Here is a 17,934-nt window from a genome sequence, read left to right on the forward strand (position 1 = left end):
TCAAATGATTTCTGGGTGGTCCATAAGAAAATTGAAAGGAAGGAGTGAACTGCCAGTCATCCTTCATTTTTCTTACTCACTTCCTCACCATTCTTACTATCATTTGATGAGGCAGAAGGTGTGAAGATGTGTAATAGAATGTCAGGCTTAGGTTGTGATTTCTGATTTGGGTTAAAGGGGCTCATTATGGGAATTTCAGGGTGGCACATAAGAGAAAGCAAAAAGAAAGCTAGGGTATGTCTATTTTATCAGTAGTATGAGTTGAAGGTTTTATAGGACATATTTTCAGTATTGAATCTCATAAAGTGTTTCAGCCTTTTAAATGTTATGATGTTTTTTTTATTACCTTCAATACCCCTACTGACACCCTCACCCCTCCCTTTAATTATACATTATGTTCATGAATTTTATATATAAACTGCTTTTAGTATATTAAGACTTTGATCAAAATAAAAATTTTGATTTTATTATTGAAATTCTTATTATGCATCACAAGTAAGACATATCTGCAAGAATATTCATGACAAATTACTTAGAAAGAAAGAAATTAAATTCCCATAGTGCTTTGCAATAGTAGATTTGCATAGTAATGCCTGATTGGTAACTGACTTGAAAACCTTCTATCTTATGAACTTTATGTCTGATTAGGCTGTATATACTTAAACTGCCAAATACTTTCAGTGCCACCTGTGGTCACAGTACATGTTAATGCCACATGGCTTTTCTGCAGATCCCTGCATGTTTCAGGCATTTATCAATGAAGTTCTCAGAAATGTAACTGTCTCATATGTCTTTCTTTATATAGATAATATTTTATTCTACACGTTAGACTATATATACAAGTGGATTGGATAACGCTGGGTGAAAACGTGAAGCCAGTATGTGTCTGGCACCCTCTAGTGGCTGGAAGCTGTACAACTATTTTTTGGCAATTGTATTCTGTTAATTCTATAAGCTCCCCTCACATTAATATCTCCCTGAGAATGTTTCCCTGAATGGGTGTATATCCTTGAGGAATATTGATTTTATCTATTGTCCTGAGCTCAAATGTCCTCAGATCAGGACACTTATGTAAGGAGAGGACTATCCAAGTATTGTCAGAGAAGTACTACGGACCTGAAATAAAGAAGAGGGTCCAAGAATTTGTCTATTCCTGTGTGATCTGTAATGTTGTAAATGTGACATAATGCAAATGATCTGTGCCATGTCCCCAGTTCAAGCTCCAGCAGGTAACTGCTTTCTTCTGCCCACACCCTCCCTGTAATACTTTGCAATAGGCTTTCACAGTACCGAGTCCAAGGTCAACACTCTCTGTTCATGGAGTGAACAGAGACCATGCAGTTTTTCAAGGGTTGCAGACTTATTCTGAGACTACCAAACGCTTTCTAAATTGCTGAAACAACTTTTCAAATAAGTGTTCTGTCACTAACGACTCGCAGAAGTCCTAGACATCGTCCCAGATTGGGGACCAGGGTTTACCTCGAGGATCTGGAGGACAATCTTTGACTGCCTAGAAGTGGAAATGGGCTCACTTTTGGCTACCAACCTCAGGCAAATGTGTTCATTTGTTCATTTTGAAGTGAGCCTCAGTGTTAATAAGATACAATATCCATATAATTAAGACACCGCTTATCCTCTATGTCTGTCTTTGAAACCATGTTACTGTTTTTGTTCTTGATGTTGTTTTTGGTGTTGTTTTGTTTTTGTAGCTATTTTCTAAAGACCCATAATGCAAAAAAAGGGATGGGCATAGATTTTTCAAAAACTAAAAGTCAAGCCTGAGGGTCTGTGGTGCTCAAAGAGACAAAATACAGTTGTATACAGAGGATCTAATGAATACTTTAGCCAGTTATGTACACCACTATCTATAAGAACAAGTTTGAATAATGAATACTTGAGTTCAAAGATGTTAGCCTAATGTGCTTCTTAGCACTTTAGGTCACATCTTATATTGTGTGTCTAACAACTGTGCAGTTACACATAAACTATACATGTAACTGTGATGCAACTAGTGGGGATGTATGCACTGTTAAAAGGGGGGTTACAGTACTACAGTTTATGTAAATATGCATGTGTATCAGATTCAGATTTGGCTTGTATAAATGTACAACTGTTTTTAGATAAGTAGACAGTTCCTGTTCTATTGTTCTATGTAAATTAATATGCATGTATATTTACAAAGTATACTACTATAATTCATATGCAACACCCTCAGTAGTTACATTATAGTGGCATTTACAGCTTTTAATGCCGACAATATAAAGTGGGTCCAGATTTTTAAAAATACCAAACCAGTATTTCAGCCTTGTTCAGTCTGTGTCGTGTTCTTTGTGTGTTTTATTGTTTTGCTCCTAAACCTTTTTGCTTGGTTACAGTGTACTACCATTAAAAAACAAAAACACAAACAAAAAATGAAAGTGGGAAATTCCCTTGAGAAATTTTCTTTGGTGGGTCCTGTCTGGGGCCTATTTTACGGCCATCTAAATGATGGATGACCCATAAAAACGAGGTTGTGGACAGTAATTTTTTACAGTCATTGTTTGCTGGATTATAACTGCATAATAAAGCAGAACTTCCTCTAGGCTCGCTATAAGAGCAGAAGAACCAGTTGTCACATTCATTTGATAATCACACAGTCCTGTACTATTTTCCTAGTTTTATTTTCTCTAAATTTCTCATATATTTCAGATTTGGACATAATTTCTAATACAAATATTACACCATTAATAAATTCATAAACTTATTTGCTATGTTGGATTGGGTCATGTCACCCTTCTACACTTTACAACATGAATACACTATTTTTGTGAAGTGTTTGTGTTTGATTTATAAGTACTTAAATGCTGATGTAGCATTCCAAGATTATTGCTGACAAATCAATTATAAATTTGAATAATTCTTCAATATAGCCTCATTGTAACAAAAGTGTTTTACTTAGTTTTTTTTTTCCATTTAGACCTACCTCTAACAGCCTGTGGCAAACTAAATTTGTACATGTTAATGGATTTCAATTCCAGACAGGGCAACACAATGCATTACATGTTTTCCATCTTTCCACACACCCAGATCAGTTCATGAAGGGCATGATAATTCTCCAATTAGTTGAATGCGGCCCTGGAAGGCCTCCTGCAAACTATGTCAGTGTTTTCTGTTTTAAGTCATATTAACCTGTGTGAAATTTGCAGGAACAGGAGCGCAATAATGTATGCAGTTGCTGTCTGCACTGGAACTGAAAATCAATGAAACAGCAGTGAGTTTGTACAGGAAAGTGTAGTGGACATGTTTAGAATATGCAGAATGGTGATTTGAACAAAGTCTGTCCTCTTAGATCGTCAATTGCAAGTTACGTCATCGCCTCATATTTTTACTGCCATCCTCTAAAAAAAATTGGAAAACAAACTTTCTCCAAAAAATGAAAGAAAAATCAGCCCAAATGGAAATTCCTACTTTCACTTTTCCAAAGGGAAAGAAAGTAATAAAACCCTCAGATAAAAATATCACAGATACCACATTGTTATGGAAAACACGCAAAAACATTTAGAGACAGTTTCAGTGTCAGTGCCAGTCTTACAGATGTAGGTTTACAAAACTAGCTCTAATACCAATCTTGCACACTGTTTGTATAGGCTACTGCCTGTCTGGTGATTTCGGCATCGCAGTTCCCCTTAGTGTGATTTTGTGATCGGATTCCAGATGTCAAAGAAAAAAAGGCAAAACTCATATCTGGTTATAAATTTGGAAATGTCCATGGCCAGCGTACACCTGTATAGTTTACAAGGAACTGCAGCGACAAAAACAAACATTCAAAGAGCTAACTGACAAAGAAAGAGAAGTAGGGGTCTAAATTACACAGACATTGTAATGTAGTGCATGGCATAACCTTATGTAGTAGCAGTGGAGACCTTTATGGCTGGAACTAAACTATGAAGGAGAGTTGATTTCTGAATATCATGTAGTTGTATATGGGATTCTTTTCCACTGAATTCTACAAACATGAAACTGGTTGTAGCTGCACTCGTGCTGGTTCTGGGGACGGGAGCTCATGCCCAGTGCTACCGTTTTCCTGGCAAATCTTTCCAAGGTCATTTCCTATTCCTTATAACTTAATTATTGTCTATTTTACATGTAGTTGGTGTTATGGTTACAAGCAAATACTGTGACTGAGTCCATTGCAGGTGCAGCAGACATGTGGTATGCCTACAGTGACAACTGGAGGAACTCAGACAAGTATATCCATGCATGTAGGAATTATGATACTGCACAGAGGTGCCCTGGAGGCAGGAGGGCTGCTGAAGTGATCAGGTTGGTAAACATCAGGTTGGGAATCCTTAGATGTTGGCATGAATACAAATCCAGAATTTATTGAGGTTAATATTTACAGATACACGATTTTTTTTTACTGGTTGGTAATGAAACAAATTGCAAATTCCTATTCAGTGCTGCACTGCTCAAATGACATTTTTCTTTCATGCACATCTTTTGTATGGTTAGTTCCAATAGTTTCATAAACCATGTGAGTGCTCCAACCTTCTGATTCACAGACTGACAGATTGGATTTGTACTGGTTGGTCTGTTGCCTAAAATTCGAGTATCTGATGTGTGAACATCTCCTCTGTGCAGTGATGGGAGGGAATGGATACAGAATGACGATACAGCAACTGACTAGAAGGCCAATCACTTGGGATGTGACGATGGTGCTCCAAATGTCTAGAGACCCAAAGATCTCCTGAACTCTGTAGCAAGTACTAAAAAAACATCGAAACTTGGAACCTTTGCTTAAACATATCTAAATGCAAATGTTGAGTAATGTAAGAACATGGGCTGGGATATGACCTGGGATTACACATGACAGGTTAGTTTTACCCTACTGATGTGTCGTTCCAATACTAATGTATACCGATGTGACAATACTTGATGACATCTCACAATTAATTACCTTGTCTGTATACTAAAGAGCATGTTTTATCCATAAATGTTAGAAACACTTCTAAAATAGATTTAAACAATTGTAACATTGCTTAGAATTGTTTTTCTGTGCTCAGCTCTTTGTTCAGCCATAATGAATGACTACACTTGAGCCCTTTTTTTTTTACTACTTCCTTGCATTTCAAATGAGAATTTATGCAGGAGTTCAAGAAAACATGCAGACCTAACTACAAGAAGTCTTCCTGTTACAATTCTACAACTGATTGTTATGGAAGGACAAAGAAAATTATATTATCCCACAGACCAATCACTGATGGAAGAAGAAACTGACTATAAAAAGAGAGAATATATTTCTAACTTTAGTGGATTAGTATTAAATGGTCTAGGATAGAGGCTCTCAACATAGTTCTCAGGGACATATCGCCAGTCCAATTTTCTGCTGTATTTCATCTCCCAACCACTGTAAACATGGAGAATTCCTGGTAATGGTGCACTGGGAGCCAGAGCAGAATAAACATGTGGACTGCCCTGGGCCATTTCACTGTCCACTACTATTGTAGGGTCAAATTTTTAAAAATTAGGTTTAGATTCTGTTCTGACAAAAAATACAAGAGGTAATTTCCAATAATGGGGCGTGCTTCTTAGAACCCAAGTGACTTTCAATAGCTTATAAATACACATTTTAACACTGCATGATATGTGGATCACCCCTACAACGTCAACCACCATCCATGCCAAATCATACAAATGACTTCAGGCCAGAATCACAAAAAAAAAACCCAACAACTTTATTTTGGTCCTGCTTAAACTGTCTAGTTGAACAGGTCGAATCCCATGTCCTCATCGGATTCCTCAGACTCATCTTTCTTCTCCTCCTTTTTCTCCTCTGCTGCAGCTGATAAACAAAGCAAAGAACTGAGATGAGCAAAAAGCTTAACCACATAGCAGAAAGCTAATACAAGAGCAACAAGGTGTTGGGATTAAGGAATGCCTTTCCATATTACTACTACCAGTTTGGTGTCCTAGCAAGAGGTGTGGCATGAAAGCTAATAAGGGGACCACTAACCAGCAGGGGCAGCGGCACCTCCGGCAGCAGGTGCTGCAGAAGTGGCCACCGCCACAGCACCACCAGTTGGCACACTAGCCAGCTTACTGTAGCCTGGAACAGAGAACGCGCGTCAGAAACCAGACCAAAGCAGAACATCAAAGCAAGAAGCCCAAGTTCAAAGTTTAAAAAACATGAAAATGATAGGAAAAGCTTATGAAAAGTACGATTCCCCATTTGCCAGATGTTGGCAACATGCTTAAGGACGCTGCCAGCCCTTTCGCCACTTGAGTTGTAGGTAAAATGTAGAGTGGGCATCATTATTAAGAGTACGGCTAATATGTTACGTTTTCAATTAAACATAACAGTAGTTGGAAGAAATTCTGTCCTGAAATACAGCATCTAAAAAAATCTCATTAGGTGTGTAATACATAATGCATAGGTCTCATTGTTCCAGATGAGTGATGTTACCACCATTAGACAATGCAGTACTCTCAAACAAACAAAAACAACTTACGGTAGGTTAACATTGATAAGGGAAGAACACTAAACATGAAAAAACTTTGGTGCTGTATTCATGTTATAGCACTGGCCTACCAAAATGAACAAGTATGGGCATGTTTTGAGCAAACTTTCAGATGGAATTTGACCTATGATATAAACCATAGATTAACTTACTGTGGTTTTCTTTTTCACATAATGATTAATAATTCTTTAAACAGGTCAGCATACTTCTGAAGTTAACTAATGCTTTCTCGAGCTTTCAGCATGATACTCACCTTGGGCAATCACATCCTCAACATTTTTGCCATTAAGCTCTGATATGACCTGTTAAAAAGAAAACAATGATAAAAATGTCAGCAAACTGTAAACAACACGTTTTAAAACCAGAATATGTGGCACCCCCCCCCCCCAAAAAAAACCAAATAAAACAAAACAAATACACCACCTAGATTTGATTAAGAACTCTGCTAGGGGTGTTCGATTAAGTCATGGGTGGGATGGACAAGCTTACCTTATCCAAACGGGTCGCATCAGCCTCAATGCCAACGCTCTCCAAAATCTTTTTGATGTCACTTGCATTGGGATTTTCTTTGCCACCCAGGGCAGTGAGAAGATAAGCAGCAACGTAACGCATTCTGTATGAACATCAGATGATAAATGCAGAAAAGCCTTTTTTCAAAAAAGCCACCCATCTTGAAACACAGATCACACACACAGTGCCATGTACATTAATAAACTTACTGCTCAGCAAGAATAGCTTGTCACACTAACACTAACCAATACAGTAGCCACTATATACAGTATTTTCTATATACCTATTACAACTTTAGTACCCAAAAACAAAACTAACAGATGCATATTGTTACAGGGTTAATGCACGAAACATATTACTAATTTCCAGAAGCTGTAATAAACCAATCAATTATACTTTTGAGGACCTTAGAGCGCAACGTGTTGAACGGTTTATTTAGATGGCTAGATTACTTCGTTTCAAGAAATACTGTTCTACAGCTTGCTATCATACAAATAAATAAGGATAAGTTATAATTTGTTTAAGAAATAGTTTAGGAACCAATATGACTAGCTAATGTGCTTGGTAGCTAATGCGCTAGCTAGCTAGCTTTAGGTGGGGGAGGCTCCGTGAACACGCATGGACCTTTAAGGCTAGCGCTGACGTTCTCTACTTGTTTTCAGTTCATTTTGGCAATTCCTAACTCAAACAAGGATCTAATAAACAGTGAGAGAGTCTGGAATGAGCAATCTTTTATTATTAGTTCAAGCAATGTAAAGTCATACTCGTCCACTCACTTCACTGAGAGTTTTCGCGTGTTCACGACAAGGCTCTACAGGCGGAAAGGAAGTAAAAGCGGGTCGGAAAACGGAAGAAGGGGGGGGGGGTATTGGTGACGTCATTCACGGCAGACAAAGACAATCGTCTATTGGTCTTAAGTCATGTCTGTTTTTCTATGGGCGGGCTTTTCCCAAACTCCCTCCCTCTATATTCATTCTCTCTCTCTCTCTCTCTCTCTCTCTCTCTCTCTCTCTCTCTCTCTCTCTCTCTCTCTCTCTCTCTCTCTCTCTCTCTCTCTCTCTCTCTCTCTCTTTGTGTGTGTGTTATGGAGTTAATTTTGTGTCACATCTATTAGATCTGCAAAAATGTGAAATTGTTTGACAATAAGATACACGGTCCATTTACTACTATTTGCAGTCAGCTAACGTTTTATTCTACTAATTATTTAATTTAATTTTGTTTTGGCGCAGATCACTTGACAAGTGACATTTGCACTGAGTGACCAGCAGAGTTCGCCTTTGCCGCAGGGTTTTCTCGCTGGCAACATCATTTGAATCGCCGACCAAAAGCATCCTTGAGTTCCAGACTTTCGATTATATGTTCCTCGTGTGCGGGCGATCGCACCAATTTGTCAAGAACCAAGGAGCGCGTTTTCATCAGCCGGCGGATGCCTTGGGTCTAAGGACCTTGAATTATACAAAGGTACATATTTACAAATACAGAATATTCTTTTCGAACATATCTAGCATAATGTGTATTTCTGATCATTTGAGAGCGTACTACGTACGAGTTACCATTGTCCGTGGCCAAGTGTTTAATAAGACAAATGATTTTTAAAGGTTATAAGCATAGGCTACAAGAGTTTTGAAAGTTGGAAATGTATTTTTTAAATTAATATTTTATTAGCCTTTCTCGTATATTAGGAGGGATTAGTTTATGATGTTGTACGTCCTACTTTCAGTATTTGCTTTTACCAAATAAGTATTCTCACATTACCCATATGAAAATGCACTTTTGAATGCAAGTTCAAATTATTTTACACGGAAAATACAAGTTCATAATATTTTATACGGAATATAAAAGGATAAAAGGTTCTCAAAATTGTGACCGAACTAACTACCGATTTAAATGTTTACATGATGATCACATTACTTTTGTGAGGTTTGTTGTGATTGGTGTCACAGTATTGGTATCACCAATACTGCTGTTATAGGCACCTTGGCTACAACTTGGGACGTACTAAGGAGCAGGACACCGTTGTGAAAACTAAGTACTATTGATTGTAATATCAAAAGTCTTTCCCCTCTCCTGAGCTCCGACGAAGAGCCTTGTTCGTTATCGCCAACCGAGTTTTCAAACAGCTCTCCTTGGGCCTTAAGTAAGCAGGAAAGCAGAAGAATGGAAGTGCAATAGAACGAGAAGTCAAAAGTGTTTGTCATATGACCTGTGGGACCAGACGGGTTTTGTTGAGCCTGCATTTCTTTAGGTGCGTATGCTACACTGATGGCAGCATGGCCATTTGAGATACCTGTTCTCGTGCTCACATTGGTTCAGCTCTACTTAATCATAATTTATTCTGTCTGTGACTACACTGTGAAGAGTATATTCAGATGTTAATAGCCTGTCATTAATTCTCATACCTTATAAATATATTCTGAACCTGTAATAAAAAGCAGCCCTAAGAGAAGAGCCTCTTTCCCATTATATAGATCTCATCCACAATGCTCTTTGAGAAAGGACCTCTTTGAGAAAATTTAATCTTTTTCTGTCTGTCTTTTTGTGTGTCATTCCTGCTTTTCGGTGTCTTGATATAGTTTGGATATTAACAAAATAGTTGTTCTCATTGTAAATAGTACAATAAACTGCATTTTACCTTCTGAATACACTGAAAGAGGCAAACCTTTTGACTTTCAAGTTCTAAAAGCAAGTAATTGAGTAAATCCTAGTTCCATGTAATTGGATATAGAAATGCAACATCAAAGCCACATAGTGTCATTTTCAGTATGTCACTTGTCGATGAAGCATTTGTGCACACACTATACATATGAATAATCTCATTGCACAAGTAAGCAACTGGATGTACATACAGAGCACCATTTTGTAATGGGAAAAATGTAAGAATCCAGGTGTGTGGCCCACAGCTCTGCAAACTTGTCTTACTACAGACGTGCATATGCACTTGGGATAAACCTGATCTACACGTCCTTTCTACAGTAAGCGTAATTGTTTTGGAGTGCCCCTGGATTCAGTTAATTTCTTGACTGCACTGAAATGGGGTGACTATGTCACCTCTTTCCAGAACATTCCACCCTCCTCTCCTGCTACATTACCAGCTTCTATTCCTGCAAGTATTTTTGTCAGGGTTGGGTACTGAATTTCTGAACATTATTCCCTCAATACCCAGTATTGTACTGAGGGCTTGCCACTCTCTTCTGCATAAACCAGTGGCAGGTAAACTACTTATTTAACTTGTTCTAGCTGCAGGAGGGTAGATACGTCAAAACTTGCAGAGTGGCGGTAACAGTATATGTGGACATAAACAAACATCATTGTGGCATCACAATAGTGGTAACTGCATTTGCTGCTTTTCTCTGAAGGGTGTGGCCCGATATCAGTATGTCACTATAGTTTCAAGATGACATTTGCAAATTATATATATTTACAAGTGGAGAAAAAGTTCAGAAAAATGATTTGCTATTATGTGAATTATTTGCACATCATACTAATATAACAATCCTAATCTCCTATTCTATTCTTTTGGTAGAGATTATAGATAATTGGTAGGTCAGAGCATGTGAAAAGTGACAGTTTTGATTTTAAGCAACTCTTGCAGGTTTAGACCTATAGACTGTGAACCCTGGTACTTAATTTGCAATACAACTGCTTTGGAGTTATGTTGCCATGACAGCCAATGCACTAGTGAAAAACCTGATTAAAAAAAAAAACTTGAATGTATTAATATATTAATTCCTTACTCATTAGTATTATTATTTTTTTAAAGTGAGCTTCATATATCTTCATATCTTTCATATGAACAGCAGCCTAGGTATGAATGACATTCCTGGAACAGAAAGAGTGTAGCTAATTTTGTGAAGGTGAAAGTTAGTAATCTGAATATCGAATTGAGCAATGACTCTCCTAGATAACTAGACAGTGGAGGGGATAGAGTATAGTTTCATTCAATATCCAGATGCATGCTATTGTGTCCTTTCTGTGTTTCTTTTTTACAGACACACGCAGATACATAGTATTATAGTATTTATTCGATTTGTCAGTAGAACAATGGCTGGCTGGGTTGGGTCAGATAAAGCACAAAAAAAGTATTAGGAAGCCCAGACAGGGGACAGGGAGAGGATTGTATGTTACACACACACACACACACACACACACACACACACACACACACACACACACACACACACACACACACAAACACACTGCACAGAGAAATAGGGAAATACAAAGGGATAGACAGACATATATATATATATATATATATATATATATATATATATATATATATATATATATATATATATATATATATATATATATATATATATATAGCGTCCTTGTTATAACCTGCTTCCCCAGTTTGCCTTCATGTGCCTTCCGTTCGTTTATCCTAGCCCTTGTTTTGTTTATAATGTATCCTCAAATGCTCCATGTTGGCTCTATGACCCTGGACCGTTATACCGACTCTGACTTTGGATTTACCCTTAATAAATCTTGCTCTTCTGCACACGTGTCCTCCTCCTTATCACTCACCGTTACATTCAGACCTCTATCTGGAGATGCTAAAGTGATAATGTCCACATTTCAGGTAGCTTTTGCAGCACTCACAGATCAGATGTAAACATGGATTTAGTGATTTTGTGTCCCTCTTAGAAGTAAGCCCCAAAGCCCCCACCACTTGGCTTTCCCCCAGCTTTAATGCTCATTTGTCCAACCTGCTGTTGTACAGTGGGTGTGACTGACAATCAGGGAGACCCATACTAGTGATGTAACATTTTTTACCAGCCCTTTTAAGTGAATGATGGGGGTATTGAAGAGAAGAGGGTTTTTTTTTAAAGACAAGTGAAATAGTTAGGCCCTGTAACTCCATTGCTAGAAGTGCAGCCAGAGCGTCATATGAAACTTCATATCTGATCAGATTTAGATTCAAATTTTGCAATAACACCGAAAAGGTTCTTTAAAGGTGATTTATGCAAGATTTAAGAAACACCACCATTAGTGGTTAAGTAGATGAACACAATACAACAATGCTGCTCTCCCCAGGCAAAATATGATGTGCTTGGAAAAATATGATAACATATCATAAAAAAAATTTTTCAGAGTGACATATCTCTATAGTAGTGGCATTTGGCCAGAGCAGACATCACACTCATGTCTGGGGGACATGATGCTGATAGCTCACATTTTATCCTGACGTGGTTTTGGCAAAATAAAATTTAACTTCTCGATAGGGAAATTGAATGCCTATAGCATTTAGACTTTGAACCATAACAATTTGCTGAACATAGTTGAGTGTTTTTCCTGACCAATATTTCTTTGTAACAAGCACCCAGTTTAGCAGTCAGTAGATATGTGCTTGTTAGCCAGATGACTAGTTAGGATAGCATTGTTAGCTAGCTGCAAGGCAGTTTGATGTAGTACTCCAGTATCGTATACCTCTCTGAAGGTGGTTCACCCAAACCATATTTTACTTAGCTCTCTAAGTGATAAAGATTTATCTACATGATTCGTTATGTAAAGTCTGCCACTCAAACAGTTCAATGCATTACATAGATATACGTATACAGGAGGACCATTGTCATTTCTGTCAATTTTGGAAACTTCCTACGGTAATTCTTGTTTCATTACGTTTCTGATCATGAATTGTGTTTTGGCAGTGCAGTGTACTACACTCCTGCACAGCGAACTACACACCTCCAAGCACACACTCAAGCCTGAAGAGAACTGCACATGTGGAGGTTTCTCTAGTTGTGAAAAGCGCTGCAGTGAACCCAAACCTTGTCTGGAACCTAAGCCAACAATATGGTTAAGGGTAACAAAGGGAAAACATCCCCCCCCCCCAAAAAAAACCCAAAAATCCATAAAATTGACACACAGCTCTTTCAATGGCAGACTGATGTAGACTGATGAATAATGTTGTTGTATGCAAACAAAATTGGTGGAGATGTTGTGGCCATCTTCTCTTTTGTTCTAGGGGAAGTGTTTGAAGGAGACTACACAGAGTGTGTTTAAATCATTCACATTGCTCATTACCTTGAGAATGATATGGAGCAGTGTGGCCTTGCCATAAATCTCACACAGACTCCTCAACAATTCACCTCTGATTTGTATACAGGTCTCAGGGGTATCTCCAAACAAGCAAAACCTTCTGTCAGTCAAGACACATGCTATAGTAGAGGCTCTCTGGTCTGGGGTGTCTTGAAAACACATCAGTGACAACCAGAACATTCTCCCTTCTGTAGGATGCTGTTTCATTCAAGGTGAAATTTAAAGCTATTCTCTCCAGAGAGAAATAATATTAAAGTTTAAACACCATTCACCATTATGGAACCACTGCTCAACATTTGCTCTCATATTGGGCCAGCAGCACCACTGTAAAAGTAGTCTTACCGTGCGCTCACACCCATGATACCTTTGGTTAATAATGGAGCACCTGGAAGCGTATCTGTAAACACTTGGGGAGCAATAACAGCAGAATCCCTTCACTTCTCTCAGGAGTGTCTCAAATTTCACAGGCTCAAATTTTCCACTACAGCCTCACCTATCGTAGCAGTCTCCTATTTTTTTCCATTCTATTGCCAGGTTTGCTCCTTGTGATGCTTGATGCTCCTCAGAAGATTGAACTGAGAAGTGACTGACCATGTAACCTGTTTGAGGAGAGCTTGTGACTGAGAAGAGCTTGCTTGGGTTTCGTGAGCATGTGGAGAGACCATCATTCATGATGAAATATCAGCCATGGACTCTGGATGAAGTATACAAGGCTGAGGAGAGAGGGAATCAGCACTTTGCTTTATAGCCCCTGGATGATATTTTCGAAGTCAGCTTGAGCTAACAGAGGTCTACTGCTGTTATACAGACTTCAAGTATTTATGGGACTATTGTCTCTGTACACTACAAGCATGGATACGAGCAGAAAATTCACAGGCCTCATCCCACAGCTCTCCTATTTGTTTCTGACCTGATCTTCACAGGCAAATCTGAAGGACACCACCTGTTGAGGGTGGTAAGAAGGTCGTATGCAAAGCCAAAGCCATCAACTAAGCACCAATAAACCCAAAACCCAAAAAATGTCTCAGGCTTTTCAAAGTTCCCACCCTGCCTACCACCCTGATTTTTTCTGGATCAGTTGTCACACCTGATGCAGAAAGGAAATGGGCCAGTTAGTGATATTCCTCTTGAAAAAAATACATTTTTGTAACTTGAGCTTTAAGCTGTGATGATGATGATACAGTATCTTTAAAGCCATGTCCAACCACTGCAGATTGGACTCATGGCATACCGTTCAATTCAAAGACATCGAAGGAAGTGCATAAGGCAGTTTTAGCTTTATCTTGCTCAAGAATAGGCACTCAATTGTATTTTGTAACTTGGCACCAGCCAAAATGCCCACAGACTCTATTCATGGAAGAGGGAATGCATCCTTTCAAGTATGAGCATTTAATTGTTGGTAATTGACATAAAGTCATATCATAACATCTTTCTTCTGAACAACTACTAAAAAGGTCTGATGACCTCCTTCTCTAAAAACTCTTGAATATGTGCTTTAACTAGTTCCTACTGAGATAGAGGCAAACAACATTGGTGCCATACAAGGGTTATCTAATAATGGGATTTCAAGTTGCATTGAATCTATACAGCCCAACACTTCATCACCCTGACTAAATACATTGCTATATCTCAAGAGAAGTTCCTTTCCTTGCTTTTCTTGATCAGCTAAAAGTCTTGGCCATCACATATCTGACAGGTTATGGGTGAATACAACAAAGGTGAATGGACTGAATGAATTCCACAGGGACTAAATCACTTGTTTCTCCAAAACGTGTTAAGTGGTTGTTTAGTTGCCACTTAACTACAGACAACTCACCTAAATGGGTACACTGCAGGAGCTATGCATCTCAACATTAACAATGGGCACCAAAACCATACTGTGACTCACAGTAAGCAAAGCTTGGGAGATCATCAAGCCACAGGAAATCCCTTCCCAGTAGGATAAAACAAGTCATACTGGAGGGCTAAGCCCAAACTCTGATTACATGAGGCCATATCTAATTTAAATGAAGGTTTTGAATATAATCAGCAGCTAAGCCCCACACCCTGACCTTACCAAGGATCTCATATGTAGGAAAACATTTTGAACACTTGAACAAGGCCAGCTTCCAGTCTTCACCAGCTGACTGAATTAGGGAAGGATTAAACAGGGCAGAACCACATTGTTGAAGTAGTTCTTGATACCCCCCACTGTTAATGTTTATCCCCAGGACCCCAGGATTAGTAAAACCATTTTTTAAAAAATGGTCCAGCACCTTGACATCCAGTTCCAAGTACCCGATCTATGGTATATCTAAACAAGAGATGTTCTTATCAAGTTTTTTTGCCCCTGATCCTGATCTGAGTCATTTAATATTGAATGTCTTTCGATATCGAGCCTTGATTCGATACTTGTATTTTCCTATAAAATACTATTGCACAGTGCATACTTCAAGTACATTACAGTTATTAAATCAATCCAGTGTATATGCTTGACAACTGAATAGCTCTGTAGAGTATTAAGAAAAAAATTGCATGCAAGCTGTTGCTTAATGGTTTTTAAATTTTTTTATTTTTACATAATAAAGTAAACAAAAGATGTCTTTATAAATGGTTCATATAAAAATGAACAACAAAACTCAGTGCCACTTTAAAGAGGTGTAGCAGCTTAATGTGAACATGGAAAAAGTTAAATCAGTTTCTACTTATTGGAGTAGCAGCATTACAGTAAAAACTGAATATCAAAATAATAAAATGGTAGCCTACACTTATAATAAAGGCAGGCTGGTTTTTAAAGTGCATTTATCACAGCTGCTTCAGTTTTCCTCTCATTCAATACTTTTACTCTCACTTCAAAATGAAGTGAAGGGTTGTTGGGTTTTTTTGAGGAAAATCTGCATCTGCTGTATTAACAGTTCCGCTTCTCATCAATGTTGTTTGAGATGGCACTAAAAAGTCTCTTACTGTCCACACTTGTGCAGGGGGCACAGAGAAACTTGGCGTATCAAATTGGTTATATCAAACATAGCTCTGTTACTACTGCCTCACAAAATGTTTGCATTGCAGACATTACACATGGCTGTAGGACTGGTTTCCTTCTACAATTTAAAATATTTCCACTTGGTAGACATTTTAGCCGCATTCTGCTCTCTGTTTACGACACCCGTGTGATTGCTGAGGTAAAACAAAGGATCTGGCTTATGTTCATGATCAATAAAGCCAATACCGATAAGTTAAAAAATGCCTTGATTGGCCCCGATACCCATCTTTGAGACTGGACTGGGACATCCCTAATCTGAACCGTTGGCAGCCTTCAATTGTAGCCAGATGTAATCCTGCAACAATTCAGCTCCTTAGGTCTGGAAATTTTAAACATACACACAAAAATTTTCAGAAAGAGTAGTTACTATGGACCCAGTTTCAAGATACCCTAGAAACTCCCATAAAAGTTTCTACTAATTGGCACCTCCCCTGAATCTCTAGACAGTGTAGAGTCTAATCAGGCCCACTCTGGCACTTGTATATCTGTGCCACAGGGAACTAATTTCCTTGCTGCACAGAATGTCTAGCAGAAGTAGCCTGCCCTCTGTTTTTGGGCCTGTTCCTGGTTTCCCTCCTACTACCTAGTTTACCTTTCTGAGCTATATGTCTGGGTTGGTTAGATTGTGCACAAATAGGTCTACCATCTTCCTCAAATTTATCAGGTCTCTAGTTTCTTGAAGATAGCCCCAAGATGGGCTTGCTGTATATGAAAACCCTGTTTGAGCTGTGCCAGCTCATCACTTGGTTTAACTACTACCACCTCACTACGTGCATTACTCTTACTGATCAGGAGGAGAGGAGAATTGCACAAAAGAGCTCAGGACTTTACGGTCCACGCCCATTCCACTTCTAGAAATTACAATCCAGGATTAGTCACTTGCTTAGGCTTCCTACAGAGCATTACTGATCACAAACAAATTCATATGCATCTGGAATACTTCATGAATCACTATGCTTCAGTACCTCCAAAAGAGAACAAGGCATGGGAATATTCTCCTTTCAACCATCTATGTTGGAAAAACTACGTGTTTAGGGTAATGTAATAATGGTAACTGTCAAGGTACGGCCCCTGCTCCCAAATGTCTACCCGGGTGTGTGTGTGTGTGTGTGTGTGTGTGTGTGTGTGTGTGTGTCTGTGTCACCACGCCCCCATGTGTTTCACACCTGCTCCTAGTTGTGTTTTTAATGTGAGCGTATACAAGTCCTTTGTTTAAATGTTAGTATTGTCAGTGTTTGATCCCCCAATGGCCTTAGAGCTATGTTGTCTTCTGTGTCTATACATAAACGTCATTCGGTGTATCACGGCTCCTCTTCGCATCCTGCTAAGCCCCCCACCCCCACCCCCCATCACAGTAACGCCCATACAACTATAAAAAAAAAGCAAAAAAAACCCAAAAAACAACCCAAAACCAAAAAAAAAACCTGGGTCATTTAAATCATCAGCAGGATGAAATCTAATTTTATCCTAATTTCTAATCCTAATCTAATTTTTTACTTAGGTTCTAATTCTAAGTGATCATTTAAAAATAATAATTCCTCAAAGGACATGTGATGCCTTCCACCCAGTCCACAACCAAAAAAGGATCAGTTATTGTACCTGTGAACCTGAGGCTTTCTCTAGGTACATCAATAGTGCTTCAGTAGAGTAGTACTGGCCTGAGGGCGGTTACTAGCCCAACATTAACACCACGCGAACTCCATAATCCTCATAGTCGTTATCTGCCTGTGGCTGCTGAACCTGCTCAGTAAAGACTTGCAGTTAATCTTCTATAGGAGACTCTTTTGACATAATCACTGGTAAAAAAGAAAATACAAATTTCCAAAAATTTAACAGTACACACTTTGATCTTCCTAAAGTTTCTCA

The 17,934-nt window shown here is 38.5% G+C and overlaps 1 protein-coding gene across 1 annotated transcript; it reads right to left on the reverse strand.

Annotated features, from left to right (window-relative positions):
• Window positions 1-5,690: 5,690 nt before the first annotated feature.
• On the reverse strand, window positions 5,691-7,859 carry rplp2l (ribosomal protein, large P2, like). The gene is made up of 5 exons (XM_026998023.2): window positions 7,784-7,859; window positions 6,987-7,110; window positions 6,751-6,799; window positions 5,993-6,085; window positions 5,691-5,821 (listed from the first exon to the last, which is right to left on the reverse strand). The coding sequence occupies exons 2-5, from the start codon at window positions 7,107-7,109 to the stop codon at window positions 5,739-5,741; spliced, it is 348 nt and encodes a 115-aa protein (XP_026853824.1). The 5' UTR covers window position 7,110; window positions 7,784-7,859; the 3' UTR covers window positions 5,691-5,738.
• Between the last annotated feature and the right edge of the window lie 10,075 nt (window positions 7,860-17,934).

This window comes from Electrophorus electricus, chromosome 1 (genome assembly GCF_013358815.1).
Source record: "Electrophorus electricus isolate fEleEle1 chromosome 1, fEleEle1.pri, whole genome shotgun sequence".
Lineage (NCBI taxonomy): Eukaryota > Metazoa > Chordata > Actinopteri > Gymnotiformes > Gymnotidae > Electrophorus > Electrophorus electricus.